A 24,941-nucleotide genomic window follows, 5' to 3' on the forward strand; every position below is an offset into this window, starting at 1 on the left:
AAATGGGCTGTGACAGACGGACAGACAGACGCACAAGTGATCCTATAAGGGTTCCGTTTTTCCTTTTGTGGTACGGAACCCTAAAAAGAAAAAATACAAAATACATTTTTTATTAAGTTTGGCCGGTACATTTTATCAAACACCACAACACAACAACACAGCAAACATGCGGCAACACTTTGAGTAGAAAAACTGACTTACGTGCAACGTTGATAATATAGAGAAAGGCCAATTAGTTCCTAAGATTCCTTCACACGACGCCGATTTAATTGAAACTCTCCAGCCCTGTCTAAATACGGTGTGAGGTTGGCAGCATCATAGTTTCTCTTCTTGATTAGGTTTAGCGATGACAGGACTAACGCAGGATGGTGTAGGTAGCGTAATCAGATAGATTTTTTGATCCTATTATTGATCACCATTTTAATGCTCTATATAATAGTTACGTGAATTATGGTTTATCTGTATATTATTTTTTTCTACGCACGACAATGTATTTTTTTCTAATTAATATTTTATAGTTCTTATGGTTATCATCAGAAGTATAAAATTAGAGCGCCTTTTGGCACCCATTTTATACATTCATCTGCGATATAATTTGCATAGGTCGCGGAAATACTATAATAGTAGGTAAATTAATACAACTTAAAAAAGAAAACAATAAAAGAAAAAGAATCTGTTCATTGTTTACCGTGTCAGACAGTATGTTAGTTTAGAGAAAAGAACTAAAAAAAACTTACATCGTACTTCTACAGCAAGGTTCTACTCGTACAATTATTTGGTAGACCGGTGGATTCATATATATTAATTATGTTGTTGTTTTATAGCCATCAAAAGTTAAGGAGTATATTTGTTTTATTTTTATAATATTTATGTTCCTTACATAAGTAGTTATTCACCTTTTGAAAACTTTCTCTAACAGCGCATATATGCAAAATGCTAGACTGAACAAAGAACTATTATAGAAACCTAGGTCACTAAAAATGCATTAACGAAGCACTAACATGTTCCTATTTACATTTAACAAGCTATTTTTTGTATTGTTTCTTCGTGAACGAAAGAACGAAAAAAACTTTCATAGAAAGTAATTTAATTTCTTCTTAGTGTTTCTTTATGTGTGATCACCGGTTACTTTTGTTTAAGACCATAATGTATCCATTACAGAAAATTTTGAATTTTAAACTCAATACTGTAAAGTGTACATTGGTTTGTAAGAAATATTTTTATAAACGCCTTACACAGTGGCTAACAGTAATTGGATAGTAGCCAACTAGTAACTACAGCAATTAAGAAAAAAATCCACTATAACGAAGGCGAAGTCTCAATAAAGGTGCTTGATTGGTTCAAGAGCGGTTTTTGTTATGGATGCATATTTATTATACCTTCATTTGGTTGACGCTTCTAATATTGACGTTTGACGTTGTTTTTTTTTTGTTTTCATTTCGAGTGGGCATAAAAATTTTAACTAAGTATATCATTGAACCTAAAAAAAAATGATATATTATGTTTAGTTAGCTACTGAGATAGGTAGACGACGCATAGATTTTTTTTACAGGGATGGCCTCCGATAACTATGCCTGAAGTCGTGTATAATGAGTATTTTAAAGTAGGAGTTGGGACAGTATTAGGAAATCCGAAACTATTGAAGATAGCAGAAAATCGTTTTATTTTCCTCTAATTTCCTGACTCTACGTCCTCTCTTAAATTAGCTATGTCTGCAAAATTTACTAACGTTGGATTCGTGGTGTATGATTTTCCCTACATATTTTATACTTATTTTAAAATGCATGATGTAAAATTAACTACAGGTATCAGTACTCAGCGACTTTCAAGAGAGCAAAACAAAATATCGCTATAGGTATTTTCTTTTTATGACAATTTTTAGCAACGAAAACTAGTACTAAACATATTGATAATTATGCTACTTGAATGTTCATGTCAAATTTCATGTTAGTTCAGAATGAGAGCGTAACTTTACTTAGATTGTATGGCGGCGGCGGTTCGTGTTCTTAAAAATAAAAACTGTAATCGCGTAAAACATCACGCTAGACAAGCTTGCATTGCTTATTTCACGTGATCTATTTACACTCTTGGGTTACCATGATAACCTAATTATTCCGTTATCTGTCAGTAATATTGTCTTTAAAACGCCGCTACGATTACGACAGATTGTGAATGAAACGTCGTGGTTGGGGACGGATGTACGAATATGGACCTTGACATATGGATATATGTTTGAATTTTTTTTAGGACATGGGGACATATTGTAGCCTGTTTACTGAGTACAAAATTACCTACGTATATATAAGTAGCCGTTTCAAATAATTCATGTAAGTATTTTAAAGCAATCAGTCAGATTTATTTATTTGCTATAAGTATTCGTATTTCTTTCATTAAATAATTTATTTTCTTTTTCTTTTGTGAATGTTATTTTCTTAATAAATATTGATTACTTACAACAATTTAATTGTAATTTTTGATATGTTTTCTGGAAAAATTACTACAATAAGATTGCATGTAGGTTTTTTAAGAAAATGTGAACCACCTAGTTTCTTGCGCCGGAATCTCGGGTTTGTAGTGTATGTTTAGAACCGGTGGCAGCTTTTGACATTCATAAGTGCATTGTAATATGTCTTTCACTTTCATTTTGGAACCTTTTACCCCACGTTGAAGTTACTGTTTACGAGCGCGTACGTCGCGCATTGTCGCTTCGGTTAGAACAATAGCTAACAAATATGACACATTTTCACAGAACCACACTTCGCATAATCAATTTTATTGTATCATGAAAACACGATAAGGTTATCGATTTGCCATAATCGGTCACTGATACCCACCTGACTCAATACACATTAATATTAATAGATGTAAAAGTGATAGAATTCCTGTAATGATACGACCTTTTACTTTACACGTATTGGTGTGAATCGCACGTTGTTTATATGGTTGTTTTATTATGTTACTAGCTTTTGCCCGCGACTTCGTCTGCGTGAAATCAGTAACAGCAGATAGAGTAAGTTTAGCGCCTGGATAAAGTGTGATAGCAATCATTCAATTTGAACATAAGCTTAATTGCTTGACATCAAATATCAGGCAATTCATTAAATCTCTCAATTTCACTCCCCTTTTTCACTCTCTTTAGGGATGATTTCCGACATACAAGCTATCCTATGCCCTTCGCCGCGACTTAAACTATCTCGATGCCAAATTTCAACTAAATCGGTTCAGTGGTTTAAGCGTGAAGAGGTAACAGACAGACTTCCTCATTTATAATAATATTAAATAATAATAATATTATTATTAAGTATGCATGAGGCAAAAAGCAGTTATTCGAAACGAAATTAGAAGCGGTATAATTTTGAACCTAATTTAATGGCCCTAAATAAGCCTAAGGGCGTACTCCCATCTTAAAAGCCAGCAACGCACTTACAACCCCTCTGGTGTTGCAGGTGGCCATGGGCGACGGTGATTGCTTATCATCAGACGATATCTGCACGTTTCGTATGTCATAAAAAAGCTTCAAATACACGGTGGCTAAGATTATACTGAGCAACTTTTACTATGGGACCAACCCCGAAATGGCGAAACAAAATTTCGCTGTTTCATACATTTTGGCTGGTCCATTTTGTATGGGATAAAAAATTTTTTTCGTGATTTCGTGATTGGTCCCATAGTAAAGAATTTCTCAGTATAATCCCAAAACCTCCCTGGCAACGGGAATGCACTTATTTTTTAGCCAACCAGTACTGTATAATAGCCTCTAGCCGCCCAGACGTCAAAACTTGCCAAGACAAATGCAATTTTGATTTGTCAAAACAAAGATTCAAAATAGAACGGTACAGGAGACCTTTTTATAGGTCTCTGGGCGGCTAGAGGCTATTATATATTATATCCAATAAGGCAATTATGGCTGTTAATAACTTCTTTCTGTATTATATTTTACTTTGCTTTTAGTAACTATAGATTCAGACATAGTTATCATTGCCCCACTCTGTATTTACAAGTAATTTTATTTTGAATTTTCAGAATGTTGCATCAGGTTAGATACGATTAGTAGTAAACAAGAAGTGTGAAATTTTATAAACAAGAACTGTAAATAGGTATATTTATTTTATATTAGTATTATTCACGTCTGATTTAACGTTCAACATCGTAGTTCCAAAATGGGTGAACTGATTTTGTTTTTAGACGGGACCCTATTACTAAGACTCTACTGTCCGTCTGTCTGTCACCAGGCTGTATCTCTTGAACCGTGATAGCTAGACAGTCGAAATTTTCACAGATAATGTATTTCTGTTGCCGCTACAACAACAAATACTAAAAAGTACGGAACCCTAGGTGAGCGAGTCCAACTCTTATCCGGTTTTTTTTAGGTTTTAACTGTGATAAAAGTTGATTATTAATTAGGAATATTATAATACGTAGTTATTTTTTCAGTTTTTTCCAGTATATTCCTGTAGGCCGAGCACATGATTGGCGCTACATTATCTCGCCGCGAGATAAACTACCCGTCTTTTACTAACTGTATGAATAAAAGAGGGACGGGTAGTCTATGTCGCGGCGAGATACTCTCGCGCCAATCATGTGCTAGCCCGGCAGGTATTATACATATGTCGCGTCAGTCACAATACCTATCCACGAAATCGGTTGTTCATTTTGACATTATTACTACATTTAGTAGGTGTATTTACCCAGTTGGCACCCTGAAGCATACGCTTGACAAATAGACAAATGACACCATTTCTTTCTAATTCTGGTCATGGTAAAGTTTTTTTGAGCAAGAATTACTTATTGACCAAATTCTCATTAAACTATAACCATACGTGATGAAATACTATTAATTAACGGAGTCAGGGTCACCTCCAAATGGGTACGTCCAATTCAATTGTTAAACTAAATGAACTAAACTCCAATTCTATTTCTGACTCCAATTTCCATCTTCACTACTTAGATGGTTGGCAGACCTTAACTTTACTGTAGATGCGTTTCTCCAGAAACTTCCTGTTTCGCACGGGTAAACTGTGGAATAAACTATCACCCGCGATATTTTCTGGACCGACCTTCAAACTTTCAAGTAAAGAGTGTATTCCCATCTCAAAGGCTGGCAACGCACGTGCATTGTGCAACCCCTCTGGTGTTCCAGATGTCCAGTCCATTGGTGACAGTAATTGTTTATAGAATAAAATAGAAATAATTTATTTGTGAGCACAAACACAAAAACAGAAAATTATACAAAACAGAGAAACATAAAAAAGAGAAAGTGCCACGAAATGGTCTCACCTCAGCATGTTGCGTGCGACTTCCAGCGCTGATCTTCCGATGAGACCATCCGGTGAAACAATCACGACACGTAACAAGAAGAACAACAAAATTAATACATAACATACAAAAGACAAAGAACAGAAATAAGTTAAAAATACATATTACAATAAATGGTTGTATTACGTACGCTGTTATATCGGAGCAAACTCAATTTGGCCGTACATTACGCCCGAGATTATAACTAGTGTCATGCGGCAGCTACTAAACTAAAATGAAATGATATAAGACATAAGACAGGTCGATTTTGTTAGAAGGTTAGAACAAACCGGCCAAGTTCCAGTCCGACTCGCGTTCCAAGGGTTCCGTACCTTACACAATTTAAACAATGTATTTTTTATGTGAAACGTGAGTGAAATGTCTTTAAAAAACCCGTAGGGGTCGGATCAAAAACCAAGTAATTAAGTCCGACTCACGCTTGACTGCACATTTCTAATAGGTTTCCTGTAATCTATAGGTAAAGAACTATTTTATGTATTTTTTTCAAAAATTTAGACTATCTCGGATATAAAGAGGGAAAGGAAATTTCTTACCTATTTTTTTGAATAACTTCTAAAATATTCATCCTCTAATTAAAAAAATATATATTTGAGATTCACACAATGTGCTCTTTTATTTGATATGTAATAAGATATAGTTAGAAAAACTTTATTTCTTAATTTTCTCATTTACCCCCCAAAAGTGGCCCCGATGTTTAAAATTTATTTATTTACGTTACATGTCCGTCTTTGGGTCACCAACTTACATATGTATACCAAATTTCAACTTAATTGGTCCACTAGTTTCAGAGAAAATAGGCTGTGACAGACGGACAGACAGACAGACGCACGAGTGATCCTATAAGGGTTCCGTTTTTTCCTTTTGAGGTACGGAACCCTAAAATATCTTATACCAATAACGATCTTATAGACAGATTTGACTGCTTGAGTCGCAAGAGGGCGCGAGAACAAAATCATTAGGCGATTTATCTCCTCGTTTGCCTCCTATATCATAAATAAAACCGGCCAAGTGCGAGTCGGACTCGCGCACGAAGGGCTCCGTACCATTACGGAAAAAAACAGCAAAACATCACGTTTGTTGTATGGGAGCCCCATTTAAATATTTATATTATTCTGTTTTTAGTATTTGTTGTTATAGCGGCAACAGAAATACATCATCTGTGAAAATTTCAGCTGTCTAGCTATCACGGTTCATGAGATACAGCCTGGCGACAGACAGACGGACAGACGGACGGACAGACGGACAGCGGAGTCTTAGTAATAGGGTCCCGTTTTTACCCTTTGGGTACGGAACCCTAAAAAAGTAGAACAGACAATTAGAATCAGAATATTGACGATCGCGAAAGCCCCTAAGTCCAACTGGCGGGGTGTTAGGAGTATGGTGCTACGTCATGAATTACATTGTCACTACCAAGACTGTGCCAACATCGAATTTTGGCAGTTGCAATATTTTTCGAAACACAACTTTGAGTACTGAGCTATGCGAGTTTAGCCAAAAAACAAGTTACAACGCTATCCTAATAAAATATGTCTAACCTAATAAAGAAATCATAGGACAAGAATGAATGTCGGGTAGTGTAAACCTGTGAAGTCAACTTAAATCCCATTGTCATCTGAAATTGGCAACTAACACAAACTTGTTAACATTATGTCGTGCAGCCCTTACCTACAAGTAATGAGTTATTACATATGTGCCATTGTGCACTTATGTGCTATTGTGTGAAGGCAATTCTAGGCTTCATCACTTGTGTGACTAGTAATGTGGCACTATTCTTGCTAAAGTAGCCAGTAATAAGGCTTTTGCACGATGAATAAAATTTGTTTTGCATAAGTTATGTCTCAGTTATGACACAACGCGTACAATAACTAAATCAAAACATACAAAGTTGCTGCCTACGCAGTATAGTTATTTTTTTATTTAAATTTTAATTCAGGGACCAAGACCCCATTAAAAATATCTTATATTATAGACTAACTAAATACTTACATAAATATAAATTTTATGAAATAAAAACTAAACATTGGTATAAGTAGTATTTTGTTTAAGGTAAGACGTAAAACTTACACGTGAAATGAAATTTAAATACACATCAAACTAAAGCACATGTGCCTAAAGCATAGGTACACATTGTCGAAGAGTCTCTTCCAAGTATATTTTGAGTAATATTAGTGAAACAGATAATGTACAGTGAAACATTCGAGAAAATAATTGATAATTTAAATTAAAAAAAAAAACAGAATTCATCCATTTATTCATAAACGTACGACCTTGACCCCTCAATAGAAAGCATTACAACGAAAAAATAAAACAAACAATACCAAAATTCAATTACATAATCTCCTAATTCAAACTAATTCGATATGTGTAATAAATGATACGTCACTGATACAGTCAAAGTAAAAAACAAGTGAAGATTTATGATTGATACTGTGAACGAAGTTAGGGTGTTCAAAACTATGAGAGAAATTTATTAAGACAAATACTCAAGTGCTTCCGAACACATAAACAATGTGGGAAGATTAAAAACGTGTCAATATACAAATTGAAACGTCAGTAGAGTTGATTTGTTATCTCGCCTTGAGGTCGAGTTAGTACTAGTTAAATGCATGTAAATAAATTGGACCAGATATCTTCCATGGCATTTACTGTATTTGAATTATCAATGCGAGCAATATCTCTATTATAATTGCTTAATACTTATATTAAATTACTAACAGTTTGTAAAGTGTTAATAGGTTTAATGCATCTTTGTTTTTAGTTGCAACATTGTAAATGAAATGTTTTTATTTTTATTTAGAATATTCTCATAATTTCATGATATAAATTTATTTGTTGCGCAAGACTTATTCCGTGGTTTTGGGTACAATTATGGCCACATTTTCTTATCTTATTTCGTGTTCTTCCGGATAGTCAAAACCGCCTGATTTGAAAAGTTAATTATCAAAAAATTGCGTGTTTCGTTCTGGTTTTATTTACAATTATTGAAAGATAATACTTTATCAAAGAGAAATCGAACATTTTCACTAACTTAATTCAAATTATGTCAAGTTGGTCGGTGGTCAACATTTCGGTCCCAACTAAAACATAAACTTTACGTTCGTCATCAATAGTAATAGTAGTAGTAGTAGTAAACTCTTTATTGTACAAAAATACATATTAAAAATTACATGGTACAAATAATAAGATGTACAAAGGCGAAATTATCCCTTTGAGGGATCTCTTCCAGTTAACCTTTGAGTATATGAGAGGAGAAAGTGAAAAGAGGGTGACAAAAGTTGCAAAATGTACAATAAGGTACCAGAAAGACAAAGGATATGAATACATACAAAATTAATAGATAATGAGTGCTATGCTATAAAAGATACATGTGTCCTACTAAGAACCTAATAAGAACTAGGATAAGTAATCATAAATAATCATAATAGTTCTAAAAGGAGAATCATACTTAAAATCACATTAAGACAAAATAGTTTACACCACAAATTTTAACTATTAAACCCTTACCGTTTACCGCTTACTGTTTCAATATCGCAGATTGCGAAAGCGGTCTAATCCAGGAATAGTATCCCATTGCCATCAAGTTGTCGTGTCAGCTGTCGGATCGGATCATCTGGGCGCCGTCAGCTGACGCAGACCACCTATCAGACGTACAGAGTAACGTTTTTAAAAGCAGGGAATTAGACCTAGGTTTTTGTTTTGTAACCTCCAGATACCTCCTTTGTACAGATGATCCAGGACAGCCAGCGATTTTAAGTGATTCAACAAATTTAAAAAACACTTGCCCAAAATATCATCCCGTTCAATAATTTAGTTTGTGACAGGCCATGGTGTACAATAATACTTGCACAATATATTGCTATAAGGTATTTTGTTACCTGTCAACCACAGAAGCGGCTTATCAAAAAATGTAACACGGTGGTACCTGCAATGAAAGTTTATTTGTGACGTTTTCAATCGAAAGGTAGGTACCACATTGTCGCTTACCATAAGGACGAAAATTGCTTGTATCTGTAATCTGTATACTATACGTAAAACCTGTCAGAGCGTCCTTATGGCAAGCAACATTGTGGTACCGTTTGCTTGAAAACGACACATTAGGATCTTTGTACCTATGTAAAATTCTCCGTGAAATTTTAATTAACAACACAAATTAACAATTAAAAATTAATATTAGGTAAGTACCTAACTATTGACATTTTAATATTACTAAATATTGCAATTTCTCTTGTCTAATTTTATTTTATATTAACAATATAAGACGCTTTAACAATAAAATTACAACTAAACATTAAACAACATACATTATCATTGTCGTATATTTATTATAAGAACTTAAGATATTAAAAGTGAGTGTCCTTCGGCTAAATATTAAAAACATGATCTCAATATATTACAGTGTTTTATAGCGATAATTATTGCAGTATTTATAAATCAATTGATACAATAACAGTGACTATCAAATCACATTTAAATGAACAATAGAATCGATTGTTAGTTTTTATTCAGGCAAAGAATGAATTGCTGTGGTTTTTTTTTGGCATTTATGAGTCAATCTAACGTCTATTAAGTAGCTACTGTTCACTGACATTGTATTTAATAATCACGGTTGTTTTTTGAGTGTAGACTTAAATAGGGTTTTTACTGTTAACCCTTCAATCAACAAGAATTCTATTATGTAAACAAAAACGCATATTAAGTATAAGTGTTACAGTAAATTTCATATGGAAAGCAATGGAGTGTGTGATATTATTGAATATGACAAACGATGGTTATAGCTATAGGATGACGATAATAAATGTTTAGGGCGTCATAAATATTTAACCACCAAGTTGTAAAAAAACACACATACACACACACATATTCTCATATTCTCGTGCATACGAGTTCAAAGAAAATTTAGTCAAAGTTTCTACTTAATCAAATCCAAATGAAGTGTTTAATTTGAACAGTAACAATTTTAATAAAAAAATAAATATATTTTTTATAGCTAATTCGCTGTGTCGCTATCTGCCTGTTAGAAGAAATAACTTACAGTCAATTGAGAAAAACTTTTCTGAGGTAAAAACCAGTGATAAAGTAATAAAATGGAATTCTGTAGTCACGCTTTGGTTTAATGTTTCCGCTATACTACAGCAACGAAGACTTCCGGTCGCCAACCATTTAAACTAGGATACGCTGGTTGCCATTAAATGCAATTAGCTTCTAACAGTTCTATGAAGCTGTGGAATGTGTTCTAGTAGCTTTTTTATTGATTGAAATAATAATTTTATTGTGCTCGAGTATTCATATATGTACAGTCGGGGATGTTCAGCGGTGAGGTGGAATGGCTGGTTCAGTAAGGCGAGGAAGGAAAGCCCGTCTTGATGGTCACAATTTATTATATTTAAAGCACACACAATGTAAGCACCTGTAAGGTGAATGTGAAGGATAGATTCTAATTGTTATCCGTTTACATGGAAACAGAAAAAGTAAAATAACAGAGTGTAAAAAGGAGTTAATAAATTATACAACAAGTATGTTCTGTTGGCCTTGCCAACAGGGGACATTTCCGGTGAACCACTTCAGAATTTTTTTACCTCGATCCTATCGAGCGAGCTAAACTCCGCCTCCCATAGAGATAACCAATTACGATGTATTTAGGATTATTTATGTTAATAATGAAAAGGGTAAAAACAGGTAATTTGATACAAACAATAGGTACAAAAAGTACAGTTTATTAGTTGTTGTTGCATAGGCTAAGCTTCGCCTCCTCATAAACATAACCAATTAGGATGTATTTTGGATTCCTTGTATTAGTTTGCAAATGCCGACCGTCACAAAGACAATGGACGGCAATAAACTGTACCTAACCTTTTTTTTTTCAACACCCACATTTTTAAGTGCCATGCTATTGGTCATCACTTTTATGATATCGCCTCACCGTCTGCTTGCTTAAGCATCTTGATGCTTAAACGATTTTGAGGTTAAGGTGGTTCACCGGAAATGTCCCCGATTGTACTGTAAAACAAGTTATTTTTAATCGGAAAACACCATATTCCGTATTTAAAAAAAATCATTTAGGTCTCTACAAATCCGAAGACTTAATACGTTACTAACCTGCTAACTAATAACTTTTAGTCCAAAATGCGTGATCGATCCCTCTTGTTAAATATGACATTTTTTAAATTTAATTAACACATTATTTATGACGTCAATACACCAAATACGCCAATGCACTGGAAAAATCATCGCGTAAAATTACTGATGCCATTTTTAGGGTTCCGTACCCAAAGGGTAAAAACGGGACCCTATTACTAAGACTCCGCTTTCCGTCTGTCCGTCTGTCTGTCACCAGGCTGTATCTCATGAACCGTGATAGCTAGACAGTTGAAATTTTCACAGATGATGTATTTCTGTTGCCGCTATAACAACAAATACTAAAAAGATTTTTTGCTCATATATCTTTAAACTGCCCGTTTCGTTTCCTGGGAACATTAGCGCCACCATCAGTCAAAGGGCCCAAAACCGTTGGTAGTTTATCGTAACCTATCTACAAGATCCGATAAAGATCACCAGCGCGCTGACATAACTGGCCAGTTACATCCATGCACGATTTATAAACTGTTATTTGTTTCATGTCAGGATTTGATCGATCATTGGCAGTTCTTGAGTTTTTTATTTATTTTTAGCCGCGGCGGCGTGCGCACGCGTTCCTATTCAGCCAGTCGTTTAAAGTGAAGCCACTTTTCTTTATATTTTTCGCGTGTAATGCGTTTTTAAAACCCGGTTACTTGATTTTATACTTACCTAAGATCATATTAAACCGAACTGAAATGAACGACAGAAGTACGTTGAAATTAATTAGAAATAAGTCCGAAGCTTCCTACTACTTCTAATAATGATAAGCCTTTTTCCTGCACATATATGTAAACATGCTGCGCTTTAAAGATTGTGTCAAGCGTGATATGGTTGCCTTTAATATCCCATGCAACCAATGGCTGAAACTGGCCGAAGACCGACCCATGTGGCGTCGTGTTGTCCATGATGGCCAATCCAAGCACGACGATGCCTGGTTTACCTATTTGAAAGAGAAACGCTTGGGGCGCCACGAGCAGGCCTCCAACCCCCGCCCACCTGGGGGAGCATACACCTGCCGCGTGTGTGGACGAGGGATCCTCTCCCGCATAGGGCTACACAACCACGAACGCCTGGCACAGATGAAAAGGCCTATTATATATGTAAACATATATTTAGGTATTTTGGTGGTTAAATTTACCCATTTACACTTAATACATATTTTATGTGCAATAAAGATGAAATAAATAAATAAAATTCTAGTCAGAATATAGGTTTGCCATTTGTCACAAATTCGTAGCGTGTTCAAAACAAGTTTTATAGGTAGGAAACTTGTAATGTTTTTTTTTGTGTTTGTAAATATTGTAGGAAAATAGTATAAATATCTATAGTGAAAATGCCTGTTTATACTGCCTTTTGTATGATTTGAGTGTAGTGTCAAGATGAACGGTAAAAGACAAGATACGCCAGACAGTCTCCAATCCAGATACGCAAGATAACTAGGACTACTCAAATGTATCTCAATCAGCTCCAAACGCCGATTTCCATATCGCTATCGTACCACTATCATTCCATCAGGAAATTCCTATGCAAATTGTACGTTATCTATAGTAAAAGTGTAGGGCATTAAAAATATTTATTTATTTCAAACTTTATTGCACATAAAAAGTGTACAACAGGCGGACTTAATGCCATTATAGGCATCCCTGTAAATCTATGTAGAATAAATTTAGACCGTTTAATGTATCAAGTTATCAACACACTTTCTTACAAATTATGCAATATGGATATTAGGATGTTTCATTACAGTAATCGTCGCTATATCCCTTGTTTACTAACAAAGTAATAAAAATAGCACTAACGTTTTCAAATCTACATGGAATCTATGAATAATTCTCCCCGTTTCCTTTCCTTTCAGATCGTTCCCGAATGAATATTGAGCACAAAAACGGAGCCAGGATGACTTTGCATGAAGATGAAGACAAACAGAAACACAATCCCTAATGGGAAACTAGAACAGTTGAAACACAACAAGAAACTCTTACATTTACGCGGACTGAGAAAAAATAGAAGAATGACTTGATTCTTATAAAGTTTTTCCACGTGATTCCAGTGTCGTGATCCAAATTTAATAACACTCAATTCACGTTATCATCCGACCAGATCAGACATTTTTTGTGTGCACCCAAAAGTACTTCATTAAAGGTTTTTCATAACAATAGTTTCGCCTATTCAAATATTGACAGTTCATAAAAACTTTACAATTTACCAAAGTTCAATCAACTATAAAGTGCTAAATCGGTGTATGACTCAGTGTTTTTTTGGCGTGCCATTGAAATAGTGATACACTGTTATGGTGATACTTTTGTGAAACCGTGCCAACATGGCTTGTCAGGGAGCCCTTCTGTTCTGCGTCTTTGTTATGTAAGTACCGAAATACGTGCTATTTTAGAGCCGAATTGATAGTTTACTTTTGGCAGTCGCTTTTCATGGTGCAAGATGAAATTAAAATATTTCAGTTCGTGCTTTGGAAGTTTTTTCAAATCATGATTTTTGTTTAAGACAGATACTCGTATAATACAGTTTTCCATGTAGGTACATGTACCTACAACACATGTTTATTAAATCATTTGATCTTCAGTCAATCTTGCTATAATTTAACGGACCTCAGGCCACGAAATAGTTTGTAGGTATCATGTTTTTATCATCTTAAATACTATATTTAAATTCTCTAAGAATATTTTCAGTTACCAGGATTGATGTTTGTGTTAGCAACTTATATGACATGAAAATAAGCAACCTGGACTCAATTAAATAGATCATTTTTTTATTAAATGACGACTAAATAACATTTTCATTAAAATTTTACGATCACTTAATACTTTGTATGTAGGTATACAAAAGAAATGGTCATTTAAAAGCTGTTAAGAGATGAAATCCAAATTTAATGCTAGTTAATGCCAATAGTGAGTTTATTGAATTGTGATGAATGATGTCGATGTTTTAGTAATATTAACGTTCCAACCAATTGTAATCGTAAACTTATGAACATGCGAAGAACACGCTTGTAATTCAAGTAAGATTTATTTTAAGAGGTTTAGATAGCTTGCGATATATTATATATATAAAATATTAACTAATATACATATTGCCGGTCTTTATTACGTTTCTATGATTAGTATAAAGTATATACTAAGTAACTATATGCGTGTAATTAAATAGTATAGCGTAGATTAAATGCATCGCATTTTAAAGCTGTCCTATTAGTTTGGCTTTGATAGTCGTTCTCCAATACACTAAACTAATTATGAAGTACTATAGTATATATGTATGATTAAGCTAAAGATAATTTGGACGATTAAACTACAAGAAACTAGAATATCGAATATTCATTAATTATTAATAATACTTACGAATGACTACTTTTAGTAACCTATTTTGTATTTTTTTTTTTTGCAAATTATGTTTTTTTTATTTGAACAGTCCTGCGGTGTCAGCATGGTTGCATTTTTATCACCTGTCACTATGCCTGTCACTTTCGCACATACATACTTGTTAGAACGTGACAGGCATGGTGACAGGCGATAAAAATGCTACCGTGGTTGGCCCGCTGGAGATTGGCCGTTTCACAAATTTGGATTTCGATACCTACCAAAAAGTAAAATCGAATCTCAAAGATCACCATATAACCTATATTCAGGAGTAGGTGGACAATTATGCACCTATAAATCTATATTTATTTCAACGATGGCGTAGACATGCAAGTCACGCGCTCTACATATATACGTAGAGTCAAGGAAAAAATATCGACACGGGCAAATTATCAAAAATATGTACAAACTATCTTAATGAATAGGCAATAAAGTCTCGTATACATAATAATATTTTTGGCACGTTGTCCTTGTCGATATTTAATTCCTTGATTGTACATACAACTATTACACTTCCGTAGACGTTTACTGCAGATCCTTATTTATTTATGAGATTAACGTTTTAATTTCTCAGTGTTTAGCGCAGTTAATCTGAATTGCATAACTGCGTGGTGATATTTATGAATGACTCGGACCGTGTTGAAGTGGGCGGCCCGGATAGGCGGGTCCGATTCTATGTCAACACCAAGAAATTATAAATTTGTGGAGTCACAGATTTTGTACGTATCTCATCATCATCATAACGTTACGTACCTCTCTTGTCGGTGGAATCGCTCCAATCCTTTCTTTTTTTGAGCCAATCTTTTGATTTCCTTATACTCATTCTATTTTACATGGCTGAGACTGTACATTCTAGGCATTCCTCTACCCCTCGTCTTTTCAATCCTGCATAATGTTTAGGTTAAAGCTGTCGTGTCGTATCAGGCAGGTATCCTAACATCTTGCCTCTCCTATATATATAGATATATGTACGTATTTTAAGATCAAATTGCTAAAAAATACGAGTAAAGTGACGTTAGGAGTAGGTAGGTACGTTTTATTTTAGTTGCCGATTACTTTATTTAGTTTTAGTAGAGTACGTCAAGGGTTTGCTCAGTGACTTAGGTGTATATGCGTCTCATAAGTTTTAAATATGTAGGTAGGTTTGCGAATCTTCCGATTTAAAATCTTTATAAAATTATTTAGTTTGGAGCAATTATTAGGTATTAGTGGATGCGACAATTTGAAAATAATAAGGACATGTTATTATAGAAAGTGAATCTTTAAATAACAACAAAAATACAAAAAAAAGGTAAATAAACTATTGAGTTGTCGGTCTAAAAAACATATATAAGTATAAAAATGTGACACAATGCGTGGCCTTATGTTATGTCCATTCCATGTCATTACTAGCTCTTACCCAGTCCCATTCACACTTTCCAACTTTTACGCTCATTACCATGAAGGGTGCCAGCATTGCTCAAATGTATTTATTGCCCTGTTTAAATCAATTGTGTAACTCGACAGAACGCATAAATAATTGCCTATTTAGATAATCGTTACTTTGCTAAACTAGATAAAGATTGAACAGGTGATTACGTTGACAAGGTTGCTTGTTGGTGACGGTCAACGGATTAGATTCAAAATGTTTAGTCTATTGAAGTTATTTATGTACTTAGTGAAATGTGAGGAACTAGCTTTACTTTCCACGATTAGCTTTCCGTGTATATTACATTAAATCTGCGACAAAACATTAGTTTTTTATTTGAATTTGAAACGGTTACATTAAATTATTTAAGAAGGAGGCAAGGGATTGTATAAGGGCCTCTGTGACTCAGGAAACTATACGTGTACCAATCACTCTCTAGTCGATTATCTTCACAGTATTACAGTAGCAGTAATTGCTGTCTAATCTATGTCTCTATAAAATTACTATTCCGAAAAGCACAAGTGATCGGAATGATGTAAATTCATTCAATCAGCTTAATTAAGACTTAGTGCTTTCGGTTACCGCGCCCACCGTATTGTCATCGGATTTACTAGCTTCAAAGTACTCGCCGATTCAATCGCGATTCCCAAATAGCACAATGACTTGACAATTGATATGTTCCAGTTGTCGCTGTTCGAAGAGCATGGTAATTGATTACATTTCCTGTACATTTGGATCCATTCACGAATAGTTGTTGGAATAGGATGGAGTTGTCTCCGGCTTTTGTGAATTGCTAACCAGTGCAAAGCTATAGTTGGTCAAGCAAATCTTGTCAGTAAATAAGAACAAAAAAAACTATACTCATCCTTTTCTTTTGGGTGCTAGTACTAGTGTAAGAAAAGATAGTATGTTTCTCTCTGTCTATGTTTGAAATGAGACAGTCCTTTGACAAACTATAAATGGATAATAAAGCTTCATAAACAGAAGCGCTTATAATTATTGAGACTTCTATAGTGTATTTTATGTTTAACACGTTTCCTATCACGTTTACGTGAAGTACTTTATCTATCTATATTTGTAATAGGGTATGTGACTACTAGTCAAATAAGTTTCTGTTTTCGAACTGTCAAAACGATTTTGCTACTGTGGAATTTATATGAAACACTAGCATGTGACGTCACAATCAAATCACCTACTCTTTATAGTTTTATAGGTGTTTTAAAATAGAAATTGTGTCTAAAAATAACTGCTGTCTACGTTTCTCTATTAATCTTCTGGTGCTTTATTTCTTGCATGGTGTAAAATAATTTATTTATAACACCCTATTATACCTACCACGTTTACGTGTAGTAGCTACTTTATCTATCTATATTTGTAGTTATATTTGTAACCGCTAAGTTAGCTAAGTTAATGTAAGTTAAGTTAATGTCTCACGATAGTTTAAATTCGATTATATTTGTACTTATTCAAATCCATCGAGTCAGTCTATGCACGTAAATTTTGAGTCAGTGGTAGGGTGCCAGGGCGTCAAAAGTTTGTAGAAATAATAAAAATAGGTATTGAACCGACCAATTTACTCAAACAATTGTGTTATAGGATGGTCGGTTATGATTAGATTATTGTGTCATTAACAACTATTTAGATAATGTTTACCATAAATACCATACCATCAGTCTCTGTATTCTTTCGTGGCCGTAGGTAGATTCAGTCGCTTCGTAGGATGACATTTTGACGGAGTACTGGGAACATAGGGAAACACGGTAATGAAGCCCCTATTGTGTCTTCATTGCATAGGGATTGTTATTCTGAACAAATGCCACTAATTACACTTACGTGCATACTTTATTGTCTATGCACAATCCTTAAAAGGAGCAGTGTCGTGACAATATTCGAAGAAATATTTATAAACAGTATGTTCAACAATAATTATGTTCTGTTCAGTTATCATGGCGACATGTGTGGTCTGTGATTTGGCTCAAGTTCGTATGTTGGGTCCATTATGATAGTTATTCGAATAATTTTGTCGGTAGTAACATATAGATGACACATGATTGATAGATTATATCATTAGTAACTTGTATAAGGATAAATTGCCAATTGCTTGTTTTTAATTGCACGCAATTAAGCTTAGTTAAGAACATGTAATAATTAGTCTTTAGTTAATTGATTACGAAAATTTACCAGGGTAATTGTATTTATTTAACTGAATTTATAAAAATTTAAGTTGTAGCATACGGTATTTATTTAAATACGTGTTTTCTAGTTGTTCCCTAACCTAGGTTGGTCTCTAAGGAGCTTTTGGTCCTGAATAGAAATGGGATCGATTGACGTCAAACATAATTTTGTCAGAATTGTCAATTACCTATGTCTTAAACTGTACTGTTTTTCCAAAATCTATAAATGACAATTTGTCCTTAATTAAAAAGTTAGGGAAGGTCGCCTAAAACCATTTTCGCGTAACAACACGGGATCAAGAAGCTGCCCCCAGTGTCCCATTGAAAATTTCTACCCTGATTATTATTTTATTTAAATTTTTATTCATATAAACTATTGTAGCACCTATGAATGTCATATTTTGGTACAGTAAAAATTACATTGATTGGCGTCTGCCATTAATATTTACAAAAATAAATGTATCATTTCAACGGCCAATTGACATGTAAATAGTTATTTGTGCAACAAGAGAGGAAAGTTGATTTTTCTTGCGAGTGTTTATTTTGAGTCCCGAGAAAGCGAAAGATGCTATAATTGAATCACGAGCGAAGCGAGTGATTCTAAGTTAGAATGTTGAGCGTAGCGAGGGACTCAAAAACACGAGATGTAAAACAACTTTGCTCTCGTGTTGCACACATAATTTTTCACCTCAGTAGTAAGAACATATTAAAGGTTAAAATGTATTTCAAATTACACAGATCAATGCAGAGAAAAAAAAATTGTAATAAAAGTATGAAGTGGCAGTTCATGTTGTTGTTGTTGTCGGCCTATGGTACCCCATTGGTACAAAGGGCCTTCGTGAGACGTCGCCACCCGCTCCTGTCCTGCGCCTCGCGCTCCGCGTCCCTCCAACTCAGTCCTGCTGCCCGCAGCTCAGCGTCGACAGTGACGGCAGTGCATGGCCTTTAATTAAAAAGCTACTTTGTTTCACTCCCTGAAGTGAGGAAAGTCGCAATCTTGTTCGAGCTGCTGATGTGAAAAGATAATATCTTCTTCAGATAAATCATTCGACACCGAGATAAAGTAATTAACGACAGCGTAGAACAATGCCCAGCAAAACCACACACATGAACTTATTTAAAGTTTCTAATTCAATCGTCGTAAAGGCTATTTTTGTCTGATTGATAATTAATTTCCTTGGTTTGATTGTTCGCGTTCCGGTTCTGACTATCGGCACATCGATACGATTAAGTCAAACTATGCCCATCGATCAATCGACATCGATAAATTATTTATTGATCAGCGGTTGTATTTAGTGGGTAATTCGCGAGCTTATTTGCTTTTTTCATGATTGATGGGCGGAGTTGGGATAATGTTTTATTTTGTAAACATCAAACAATACTTTCAGATTTGGCTTTTAAAATAGATTAAACAAATAGAATAGATTAAAATAATCTCCTGATAAATTGTGTTTGACGCTCGTAAAGCGTAAAGCTCCGTCATGACTTATCACCTTTGTGGCTACCATCACCAGTTTGGCACTGACCAGGGCTGCCAGTACATAAATCTTGATTATACGATCAAGTGCCTTCAACTATACGAAATTCGATTGCATTATACGAGTACACTAATTCTAAAAAAATGGGCTAATTTTAAATCAATATTTTTAAAACTGACGCCTATTTAAGTAGGTATAGCCGGTTAAACAACTTTTGATAGAAAAAGGAGCGAAATTCAAATTTTCTATGGGACGATTACAGGGACAGAATATAGTTGCCGTTCCATTGAATCATTACGATTTTTGTTCATTCAATATAGTTGGTCAAACCAAATTGTCAGTAAATAAGAACAAAAAAAACTATACTCAGCCTTTTCTTTTGGGTGCACCTAGTACTAGTGTAAGACAAAGATAGTATGATTCTCCCTGTCTATGTTTGAAATGAGACAGTCCTTTGACAAACCATAGCTGAGCTTATCAAGACACTTTTACTATTATTGGGTCGTGTTTAAGCTCCAACTTCCCGCTTACCACCCAAAGCAAAACCAACCCTCCCCAAGTGTTTTATTAAGCGAAGCGGCGGGCCGAAGTCCCGACGCTGAGCTGCGAAACCCAGCGAAGGCGTAGGGCCGAAGGCCCGAAGCGTCCCTTACGATTTCCCAAGCACGCGATGCCGAAGGCCGAGCTTCGGGAATGAAGTGCTCGCATGCGGATCTTTCCTTTCTACCAGAAGTACAACTTCATTACTTTTTCCCATTGGAGCCACACTACGCCACGATTCCCGTACTATTCCTTTGAAGTTTCAAAAAAACCGACAACTTCCCGATTGCCCGCCACGGCTGACAACTGACGGCCAGTCGTCCGCCATTGTATACCATTGCCCCCTGTACACAATGGCGATGGCATGGCATGGCCCATCCTTCACCACTATGTACTGGGGCCTTAACAGTATTGGCACCCTGATTGTCAGTAGTTTGACATCCGTGTTTTTCTTCGTATCCAATTATAGCGATTGACCACCTATACGTGATAGATACGAAAACAATTTGATTATACGGATTTCGTATCCAATTATACGATCTGGCAGCCCTGGCACTGACATAAATGCTAGCGTGAACGTAACTTACTTTCTATGCATCTCGCTCGTACTGACATATTAGTGCGAGCGAGATGTACCTATAGAAAGTAAATTACGAAGACGTTGGCGTATATGTCATTGTCAGTGACTCATGGTACGGGTACTTATCAGCTGACTTGCTGACTTACATTGAAAATTTTGTTTATAATGCATTTTTTCTATGCACTGGTAACATTTTGTTATTAACTTAAATCTAACGGGCTCTATTCTAACGAGGTTGCGTTGTTTTACAGAGTTTCTTGGAATATCTGTTGTTTTTTTACATCACACCGTACAAGTCAACTTTCAGTCGGATCGGATGCCTTTAAGTAACAGTATATTTATTTATTTATTTAATATTTATTGCAAAAAAGAAAATACAAATCTACAAAAGGCGGACTTAATGCTACAAGGCGTTCTCTACCAGTCAACCTTCGGGCAAAGCAGATAACTTGTAGGCGGTGCAACATCACGTTGTAATTACAAAACAAAGTAGGTATAGTACAGTTAATAAATATTATTCTGAAAAGCAAAGACAACCTGCAGCAAGTATGTATTTAGACAACTGTTAACAAGATAATAAAGATTTATACTTATTGCATCATATCATTAATGCACATAGCTTCACTAAAATAAGTGACTATCATTTTCCAACCAGTACAAAATCCACATCATTGGCTAATTAACTGCTATCAGCGTCACCGTATCCTTTCAAAAAAGGTAAATGATTTGTAACAGAACTTTTAAAAGCATCCTTATGTTTAAATCACTAAAGTTCAATATAAAGGAACAACTTTAATGGAAATAGGCAGTTTTCAAAAGCCTTTCTTAATAAGCGTAGACATGTGTAAGCAGCGGATTACAGCATGTCGACTATAGAAAGCAGTGTCGAAGAAACGTTAAAAAGACGTTCAGAGAACCCTTTGTGGCCATTAAACAACGCTGCCGTTTACGAAATTAACACTATTATCTTGTTCCGAGTCGAGGATGACTTCATGCGAGATGGCTTAAATTACTTTTTGGTTTATTTATTTTGAAGTATTTATAGTTGGTCAAGCAAATCTTGTCAGTAAATAAGAACAAAAAAAACTACACTCATCCCCTTCTTCTGGGCGCCAGCACCAGTGCAAGACAAAGACAGTATGACTTTCTCCGTCTACGCCCGAAATGAGACAGTCCCTTGACAAACTATAACTTGCCAGATTTTAATTAAAAAAAAGTTGCTCTGGTCCACTTGCACAATCACACTAACCCGTTAACTCAGTGTCAAATTGTACTGGTAACCATGGTAACTCCAGGTTTAACTAGTTAATCCCGGGTTAATGGAATGGTGCAAGTGGCCGTTAGACATGTAGGTAAGACATGTTAATGTATAAATTAAGTTAAAGCCAGCTCATTTTTGCTCGTGGTACAGGTGTCAGTATTTCAGTTATGTGAACTTATGTGTTATTTTAGGCAATATAATAATCAAGTTAAAGTGACATTTGTTTAGAAGTAACACATGTTTTTGATCTTTGTATACACGAGTTTCCTTTCATCACACGACCTCACGACTCACGAGTCACTTCTCAAAACTGGATAAACCTAATATATAAATTAAGATTTTTCTAAAACTGGTTCTTTCCCGCACCACACCATCCAACTCGCGTGAGTTAACTCGCTGTTATCATGGATCCATTAATCAAGCCTTACACTTCAGCTTTAATAATTATAATTAATAATTTTATCACCTATTGACGCGGCGCCGACGCATGCATGTAATAGGCGCTTAATCAATGCGAAATCAATGATTGTCTCGCTCGCAATTTGATGGTTATTAGCCGATGAGTTTAATTGCCTTTTCCCGTTCGTTAGGAACTGTCATTTAATAGACCGACGCTATTTTTTTCATCTAAATACATGTACATGATTACATACATATATATATTTATTTTACTATACAATGTGGGGAATATGTCAGCAGAATGAAGATGAGAACGCAATTCGAATTGCTTGTATAACACAGCTTTGCCAAAATGAGAAGATATTGAAAATACATTTGTGAATAATACTTATGAATAGATTAGATTACATTTATTTATTTCTTATTGGAAATTGCATGATATTAACAATGTCACAATGAAATAAAACTATGAAAACGGATTATATCGCGTATATTGAATTTATAATACATCCCGACGTTTCGAACTCTTTACAGCGTTCGTGGTCAACGGGTGACTCACCCGTGAGTAACTATCGCGGTAACCGAAGACAATGTCACAATGTTTCTAAATAACATGAACTCACAAAAAGATCGTCAAATAAGTTCCTATGTAAGTATTGCAAGTATGCAGTTTTTCAACGACCCAAGATTATTTCTTCTTTCCATAAAATATTAATGACTGGATTAGGTACAGTCGCCATCAAATATATCGGCGGCCAAGGTGCTCACAAATATCTGAGCACGCCTCTATTGTCAAGGCGTTAGAGTGCTTGTTCAGATATTTGTGAACACCTTGGCCGCTCCGATATATCTGATGGCGACTGTACACTAGTGAAGTATTTGTGTCATTCAATTTATAGCTTCCGAATTGTTTTGTAAGAACCGTGTACGGAAAATACTAAAATAGATTGGTTTTATTATCCGATGCGGTCATGTTCCCAATTTTAGTCGCAGTAAGTCATTTTAAAGCATGCCGAGTACATCATGAGCTATTTTCGCACTTACATGCATAACAACCGTATACGACATTTATTTTGACAAGTCATTCAATTATTAACTGTATTCTTGCGCAATAAAATAGGTACAAGTTCAACATAGTTCGTCAATACTAAGTACCAAGGTACCATAGGTTATTTTGCACTTCACTTTTCAAAATATAAAATCTAAGCCCCAAAAACCAAAATTTTTGAAAGAACAAAAATTATTACAATTAGATAAATTGCACACTACTCTTTTTGAAACGAATATCCTGTAACTTAAAATAATCGCCCATGTCAATTCAAATCAGAAGCCTTCCATCCATGGACAACCGTTACTTTCAAATAAATCATAAACAAAATTATTCACTAACCTTTACCAGTATCGATGTGAGAATAAAGAAGATTCGATACGCTATCATAAAGTCACATAATTTTCGTACCGTACTGTGCTTCAGAGCATTACTTTGACATAGTTACCCGTTCTGGCAATAAAGATCACTTACACCCTCCCCTTAATAAATAATTGTATGTTCTAGTATAGTATCTAGTCGGTTGCGTCACTTTTAGGATTGAGAAAAGGTGAAATAAGAAATAAGTCTTGTAATTACAATAAAAGTCAGTAATGTCGAAATAAAGTCAATGAGTCAATCATTTGCAAGCATTTGGTTACTCTTAGCGCTACTTGCACCAACCCGGGATTAACCGGTTAAACCTGTAATTGCCATGCTTACCAGTCAGTACAATTTGACACTGAGTTAACTTTTTAACAGCTTAACCCCGGGTTAGTGGGTTGGTGCAAGTGGCGCTCAGTCAAACAGACATGCACACCTATAGCTAACGAATGAAAAATGCATTCTTCAACTGTTTCGAATGGGGAAGTCAAGTATGTTGAACTTTTTCAGGGTGAATTACAAACAATTGTTTGGGTGGGTGGGTAAGTTTTAACTTAATTGATTCTAGGTGTTATCAGTATCACAATTAAATAATTATGTATTATATAATTAAGTCCAAGTAATACAATTTACATGGTTATATTTCGTAACACAATTGAATTAAAAAATCACAACCACAGAAATATTTCTGTGATCACAACTACGCTTAACTACTTTTTTTTGCAAATCGCCTGTTTAGCAAAATTATTACAAAACGAAAAATCGCCTCAATGTGTGTAAGAGACGATATTTATTTTAGGCGTAGTTACGCTTATTAACCACGTCGTTCAGGAGACGCCGATGATCTACTGAATTACATCATGTCACAAGAAAATTCGTCGTATTTAAT

At 34.9% G+C, this 24,941-nt stretch overlaps 1 protein-coding gene across 1 annotated transcript in view; it reads left to right on the forward strand.

Moving 5' to 3' along the window:
• The window catches only part of LOC134749409 (thrombospondin type-1 domain-containing protein 4-like), a 163,824-nt gene that overhangs the window by 2,724 nt on the left and 136,159 nt on the right, over window positions 1-24,941 (forward strand). Inside the window, exon 2 of the mRNA XM_063684327.1 lies at window positions 13,289-13,794. Within this exon, the coding sequence (XP_063540397.1) occupies window positions 13,754-13,794 (41 nt within the window). The 5' untranslated portion in view covers window positions 13,289-13,753. The remainder of the gene's footprint in view (window positions 1-13,288; window positions 13,795-24,941) is intronic.

This window comes from Cydia strobilella, chromosome 18 (assembly GCF_947568885.1).
Source record: "Cydia strobilella chromosome 18, ilCydStro3.1, whole genome shotgun sequence".
In the NCBI taxonomy this organism is placed as follows: Eukaryota; Metazoa; Arthropoda; class Insecta; order Lepidoptera; family Tortricidae; genus Cydia; species Cydia strobilella.